The sequence below is a fragment of the Cibotium barometz genome, chromosome 1, assembly GCF_041138505.1.
Source record: "Cibotium barometz isolate CiBa-2024 chromosome 1, ASM4113850v1, whole genome shotgun sequence".
Taxonomy (NCBI): domain Eukaryota; kingdom Viridiplantae; phylum Streptophyta; class Polypodiopsida; order Cyatheales; family Cibotiaceae; genus Cibotium; species Cibotium barometz.
This window is the reverse complement of record NC_141046.1, coordinates 81816948-81824686: the sequence shown is the minus strand read 5'-3', so window position 1 is coordinate 81824686 and position 7739 is coordinate 81816948. Positions and strand designations below refer to the sequence as shown.

Genomic DNA, 7739 nt, shown 5'->3' with positions numbered 1-7739 from the left:
AGGAAGGAAGAAGCCACAGACACACACACACACACACTGGGGGTCAATAAACCTTATCCACGAGTCACGAAGGGGAGACGACAGGGTCAGAGCTCACGCAGGGAGGCAGCTCGATATGTTTGACCAGCTCCTCTCTCTCTCACCTCACGAGCGCGCGCACACATACCGCACACTTTTTTTTTGTGAAACCACTACTTCATTAAGGATTGTATGGGGATTGTATGGTACATTCATAGCTGTCCCAAGTTGGGACAGCTACTACTCATATATCAGAAACAGTGGAAAAACACTTCCACCTATTGAGAGGAAAGATCTCTGAGATCGAAAGAATCTCGGAGTGAAAGGTAAAGAGACCTCCTAAAAAAAGGAAAGCATATGATCTCCTCATGACTGAAAAGGAGTTGATTTCATGCAAGGTAGTCATCCACAAAGCCTAGTATCTGGTCCAAGAAAGGAAAAGAGTGTAATCCGGCAAAGGTGAAGAAAGGCAGCCAAACATCCAGAAGAATTTCCCGAAGTTGTTGGGAAATTGCAATCTCAAGTGCCTTGATAGTCTGCCCAAGAGAGCGCGAGAAGAGGGCATTCCTATAACAAATGAATAACTGTCTCTCGGTGACGAGAACACCTCTTACAAGAGGCAAGTGCAATACACACTTTTTTGTGAAACCATTGTTTATATTAAATAGTAAATTGTACAGCCATAGTCACCCGAAGCGGGTGGAACTATGAGAACGAACTAAAAAAACTGAGAAAATTCTTCAAACCGCTGGAGAGAAAGCGCGCCAAGATCATAGCAATCTCGAAAAGACCGGAGTAGGGCAGCACGAAAATAAGCAGGTGAAATACACACACACACACACACACATGCTAGATCAGCACAATAATGTGATGGGCACTAACCTTCAGAATAGATGGATGGCAATAAGCTTCAAACCTTCATCACATCAAATTTACAAGGCACTTTCTGCAATAAATGTGCGGAGATCCTGTGGCAATTCCTGCTCAATCTCAAAACGAAGCGATGGGATAGGGTGTGCAAAATGAGCACAGTTGTCGTTTTGCTGAGTCCCGGGGTATCGCTCCACTAGTTCGCGTTGGCAATCGAAGAAAAGGCACTGTCGGGCTTTGCAGGCGAGAGAGTGTTTAGCATCATAGGTGACTGCAGGGTTATTCCAGTCTGGAAACGCTTCGTCAAACTGACGATAAGGCTGCATCTTCGTGGAGGTGGGCGGCAGAGCGCTGGGACATTCGAGGTTACCACTCTTGAAATTGTGATAACTATGCATCCTGTGATAATCCTTATGGGCCTTTCCCATGGGTTTCTGTTCCAGGTGTACTGCGAATAATTCCTGATCTCTGTAGTGCTCAGAGCATGTCTTTTCGCTTAGTTGCTTATTGTGCTGCCACATTGTCCCCTTCAAGCCCTGTGGCTGATGCAGTGTGTCATGACGTGTGTCGTGGTATGCAGGAAGAAAGCAAGTGACTCCACAGCGGGGGCATGATACTTCGCAGCGCAGTCTGAAGGTGTGGTCGTTATAGGAGTTCAGTCCCGCCTTTACCATGTCTGTTAATTCTCGCAGCCCCATTTCTGTGTCAAGCCATTCCTCAACAGTATCACAGATGTTATCCACTGTGAGATATAGCCCAGGTTGCACAACACTCACAAAATCCAGTCGCTCTTCACCTGTTCTGTATGCCTGTGGGTTGATCCGATATAGTGCTGGGCATATCTCGATGTAAGAAGGCATGTCTTTGCGAAGCGCCTCGGCCAGTTTGTTCTGGAAGCAGGCAGTTACTCCTCCCCTTGAGCCCTGCTTGCGTATTACTTCTGCATAAGCACTTGCATATGACACTGCATGTTTTAGCTTGCTGCGGAAATCGTGGAGTAAAGGTTTCACTGTCCCTTTGAAGTTCCTTTTGATCAACTCCTCCACCACAAGTCGATGGTACAGCGCACCATCACTCACAAAGTCCAGCACATGATCAAATTTCTCGTCCTGTAGCAGCTTAAGCAGAAGAGCATCTAATAGCCCTCTCATCACCCTCCAGTTGGATATCCATTGCTCCTTTTGAAGGGAGCCACAGAACTGTTTTACAAAAGATTTTTTTAAAGTAATTTTCAGGGTCTCTTTAAAGATACTGTTGAGCTCTTCCAGGAGTAAGTTTGTCATATCGTACCCACTCATGTGATTATTGTAGAAATGTCGCAAGCGATTCCGTTGCTTTTTCAGCCTCTCTACAGGGTTGTGATCCTCATCCCACCTGTGTTGGATTTCACACAGCCGCAATGTCACAAACTCCTTCACACATGCGTGGGCACGAGCACGACGTTGCCTATTCTCATCGTACAGGAGTGCACGGCGTTTGATGAACGCATTAGTTAAGGTGATTGCCCCCTCAACTAAATCATCGGAGTACTGTCTTGCATTTGTCAAGGAGGGTGCCACAATCCTTTCTCTCAATTCTGTTAAGCATTTCTCTTCAGATTGGTCTCCTTTGTGAGCCTCACCAACTTCAAAGGACTCAACTATATCCTTGTGACGGTTGTAGACGCTAGAAACCTGTACTGGTACCTGGTTAGCTAAGGGTCTATGTGACTTTTTTGCACTCTCTAGGAAGTTTGAGAACATAGCATCAAATGAGATCTGCTGCCTGGAGTCATGACCAGAAAGCATGATTTCCTGTTGCATTTTCTGATCACACTCATTCATTAACTTCTCAAAATGAATCACACCGATCTTGTGATCCTGCAATTGCATGTTGAACCATGTCTCTTGTTGCGTCAGGAAATCTTTCCACTTCTGCAACTCTTCAGCTTTCCACTTGGCCAGCCATTGGCTGCTCTCTAGAATTTCTTCTACTTGCTTGCTCTGCTCATCAATTGTGGCTTTTACTGCGGTGAATCGCAACCATTTCAAGTCAGCATCTTCTTGGCTGGTGTTCTCATCAGCAAAGGCACCACCTTCTAACCTTTTTTCCAACTCTTCAAATTCCTCCACATATGACCTTGATACCAGGCTGCGAGGAATTTGAAGCGACTTTTGTAAATCCACATAGGAGCGTCCACAGCATCCTTGAAACTAAGCTCAAAATCTGCGTCCCAGATGCAACTCCACACAAGATTCATGTAAGAACCAAATTCCTTTAAATCAAAGGGTGTCCAGTTGAGATCTTGAGTCACTCTTTTATGCAAATAGTTCCGCAAGTGTAGAACCTTCTCGCCATACCTTGAATCGGGAACGTCTTCAGGAGGCATGCTTTCTTTTCTATAGTTCCCAAGGAACTTGACATCGCTTAGATCTTCCTGATCATCCACATGAAGTTCAAAGAGAGCAGTTACACTGCCACCACCACTTTCACTCTGACTTTCCACATTTGTATCATCAGCAGGCTTCGTGATGTGCCTCTCAGCTTCTATCAAGTATTCAAGCAGTTTTTGCTGGTTACTCCTGAGCTCACCTTGCTCATTTATGTCCACACTTCTGTATACAAAGAACAGCTTAGAACGCAGTCGGCCACCACTTTTCTCTGCAGCAGCTGAGCCTCTGAAAGCAAGCAACACCAAGGGAAGCACCTCCTTCAGGCTACTGTCATCTTCATTGGCTACCACCATAATACATGCATCTGATGGAAGAATACAAAATGTGGCCATTCTGTTGTCATGAGACAGATATTGCTCTGCACCAAAGTGCTCTGGACACCTGATACCCTCTGTATCCATTAGTAGAATGTAGTCATACTCCTGCCAACCTGACTTGACCAATTGGATTTGCACACCACGTGTGCAACGACCAGCTTTGGTGGGAAGATGCGTACCAAACATGACATTAAGAAGAGTAGTCTTCCCACTACTTTGAGTTCCCAGAACACTTAGAACAAGAATTCGTGGCTTAGTGTCAGGATTAATTTGTTCGATCAGTTTCTCTGCCTCCAAGAGAAGGGCCTTCACCCAAAGATCATTGAATAACTTGGCATCTCCATCTAAAATTTCTAATGGAAATCCGTCAAGCAGGTGCCTGGCTGCCAGCTTAGGAAATTCTGAGTATTTTTGTGGGTTAGTAAGAAACAAGTGACAGACTTCCCTCCACAAATGCTCCAATCCTATCACTCTTTCTGCATAGTTATCTTTCAAGAAGTTATACTCCTCCCTTGCCTCTGGAGTGCGAGTATTCTGAAATCTTCTGAATGCCTGCTCTACATTTTCATTCAAACCCTCTAGAGCTTTTTGTGATTGTTCCTGCATTGAGTTCTGCAGTTTTAGTATGCATATGTTGCGATAGGACGCGGCTCTGTATTGCAGCACTTTCAAAAAGAACTGGATGATTGGGATTTCAGCAACTCTGCTAGCATCACTTTTACGCTTTGCTCTAAGTGTGTTACATTCTCCGAGCCCGCTATCATGCCTCAGCTTCAAACTTTGAAACGTTGCAGCTGCTTCAAGCAAAAAGCTTTGCTGTAAAGCCAGTTTTTCTCTTAAGGTTCCAAAGTCAGTTTGCCTCATCATGTCCTCTAACCCCTCTGGTTGATCTATCATAGATTTAGGCTCAAAATAGGTAGGGCAAATGCTTCTCAAGTTTCTCCTACCCTCTTGTCTCATGTTTACCTGTCTCCAATTAGAAGCCAAAAACCGTGCTATCTCTTTGGCCACATGACTGGAAGAACCCCATACTCCTTTGGCAGCCCGATTCATTCCAGATGCCCCTGATGAGTCTATTGCCCACTTTAACACTGTCTTACATGTCAGTAAAGGAGAGACTTTGACATCATTGCTGCTGTGGAGCTCCCTGTGTTGCACTTGCAAAATAAGCATATCTGCTGTTTCATTCAGGAATTTTATGCATTGCTCTCCAGTGATATAAGCTCCTGAAGCCACCACAGCAAGATACAGCTTGGAATCTTGGCTTGGTAAAAAGCCCATTCCAAGCTGCATGTACACAGTTTGGTCTTCAGAACTGTGCGGGAATGGAAGGAAGCGAAACTTTGTCACCTGCTGAGCCATGTGCTCATGTTCTGGATTGCAATGATTCGAAAGGAAAACAACTCGAGGCAAGTCAGTTGCCTGAACCAGACTAGAAGCGCTACTTTGGGCCCCGATCCTGGTAAACACACAATTGAGCACCCGCATAGTGTGAAAGCAGGGCACATTTCCAGGTATGAAATCTTTTGTGCTTGAGGAAGAAAAGACAAGAGGAACTCCCCAGCGTTGATCCAGTAACAATCTTAGCAAAGATATTTGAGCGGGGAAGTCTGAATTCTGATAGATGTGAACAAAGGATTTGGCAGCCTCTGCTTCCTCAATTACAGGGTCCTGTTCCTGATCGGCATGGCAAGCCCCTGCTATATCTGCTGCATTATCAGCACCCCAAAAATCGTCTTCATTGACAGCTTGCAGATTTGAATTCTCAAATGGTGCCAAACCATGGCTGATGCGGTCAATAAGATTTTTGTACTTGTGTTGCTGTGGAAAGGGTCTGTGTGTCAAGAAATCATTGGTGTATGTGAACAGAGAACCCTTTTGTTCAGTATCACTACAATAATCGTCTTGCATCAGTTCAGTTGGTTGCGTGCTGACCACAACCTGATTGTCCAACCCAATTGGCATATGATCTAACTGCTGCTGATCCGTGGCTGCCGTGGAGGAAGAGGCCTGTGTCTCTGTAATAACCAGCTTCAGATCTTCAATCATGGCCTTTAGTCTGACCATATCCAGTTTCTCAGTGGAGTTAAAACCATGCTTGAAGAGTACTGCTGAAATTCCAGGTTGATTGTCGGCATCACTCATGCACTTCTTCAGCAACCTGCTGACGGAGTCTAAAAGGTGAGATGACGATGTAGTGTTAACAGAAATATCAACCAATATGGGTGTAATCTCTTCCAAAAGCTGTAGTAGCTTGTGAGGCAGTTCTTCAGGGGTAATCATGAATGCTGGTTCAAAATTTGAGAATTGAGGTTGGAATTGGGGACCAGTTAGTAATGCCAGATCAATACCTGCCTCTGCCAGATTATCTATGCAACCTGGTGAGCTCTGTATAAAAACTCGCAGCATCTCTCTTGCTGGTTTCATGTCATCCCTCGTTACAACCATCTGTACAATTGAAATCATATCCGGCGTTGTGAACAGCTCTGGCCTCTGCTCATAGGGTAGAGAAATCCACAGCTTCGAAAGCTCCTCATGCACTGTGCCTGGATTTTCCATCAAGATTTGCAGTTTACGAAAATCTTGCACTTTGGAGGCTTCAATGGGCATGATTGTGGATGTTATGGATGCTTGGAGTAAGCTGGAGAGGTCATCATCCTTGTGCACAAGGCCCGCCACTGTAGAATGCCATGCTTCACGTAAGAGCTCTGCAGGCTTCCGTAGGCTTTCGCCACCAGTTTGCAGCATGAGTTTCCAGATGGGCACCAAATTCTCTATCCTGTGCTCTCTGTTTATGATGGCCCAAGAAGTGGGTGTAGCCTGTACTGACTTTAGAAATGCCTTGAGGTCTGGGATTGCACCCACTGGGCCACCTAAAACCTCAGTTGTGCAAGAGATAGAAGCTTCTATTTCCAGAGCCGCTTCACTAGCTGCTACGTGGCTCTCTCTTCGGCGCCCCAACCTTGCTTTTGTTTGCAGAGGAAGTGCTGGTGGATCAATGGATAGGCCTATGCCACCTCTTACTCCAGTCCTGCTCTTACTAACCAAGCTTGAATTTTGAGCCTGACTCGCACAATTAATCCATTGGAAATAGATGGCTCCAAGGTGATACAGACCAGTGGATACATGGGAGTGATACAGTGAAAGAAATTCTTTTGCTTGTTCAATGCTGTGGACACCCTGTAGGTCTTCCATAGCTTCCTGGCTAAGCAGCATGTGCCGCTGTTCAAGTTGGAAAGACTTGGTGGGAACATAGAAGACCTCCACAATGCAGCGGTCAGCGGACTCTGTACTGTGGGCAATGCTGGTGGAGTGAGAAGAACTGTGATCAATAAACATTGCCGTGATAGGTGGGATCAATTCCAGGGCTGCACTCAAGCCGGATTTTGCTGCAGCATCGGAGAAATGCCGGCTCTCTTGTTCAGATTGAAATTCTAATATGCGGTGGTACGCTGTGTCAATCGGACCTCGCAGCTGGCACTCCTTGGGGCATTGGAGGATTCGCTTCACAGGCCTTAGCTGCTTGTGGCTCTTAACTCCATCAATGCAGATCCCACAAAGTGCCAAACCAGAGCTGGCACTTTTAATAATCTCCTTATTTCCCATGGCTATGGCACTGGCTAAGGCTCTGTATCTAAGCTCCACCCGGGCAATAGTTATGTTTTGTGTTTTTTGTTTTTTTTCTGAGCTTCCCCTAAATCTGCAAATGCATCACACAACAGATGTGTCAAAGTGAAACTTCTGAACCAGCAGTGAACATGAGAATTAGTAGTGAGCTAAGTAAGAATTTTGGCTCATAAAGTCCCTGTGTGTTGAGAGAGAGAGAGAGTCAGTTGTGAATATAAGAATCAACAGAGGACAGTCAGATTTTTGGCATGAGAGAGATTCAGTTATAAGAATCAACAGAGGGCAAAGTCAGATTTTTGGCATAAGAGACAACAATGCACAAAGGAATCTATAATCAGAAGAGGAGCGCGTGAAGAACTCAAATGATAACATAGCAAGCGAGACTACACACACTTCTGTTTAATAGTGGGAAGCAGACTACACACACCGTTGCATCATCTTGACTATGCGTGATCAATTGACTTGTTCGTTAGAC

The 7739-nt window shown here is 45.3% G+C and overlaps 1 protein-coding gene across 1 annotated transcript; it reads right to left on the bottom strand.

The window, feature by feature from the left end:
- Window positions 1-261: 261 nt before the first annotated feature.
- LOC147642502 (uncharacterized) lies at window positions 262-7243 on the bottom strand. The gene is given in 2 exon segments (XM_086810934.1): window positions 262-3061; window positions 3064-7243. Coding segments are annotated over 2 exon segments (6291 nt in total). The 3' UTR covers window positions 262-950.
- Between the last annotated feature and the right edge of the window lie 496 nt (window positions 7244-7739).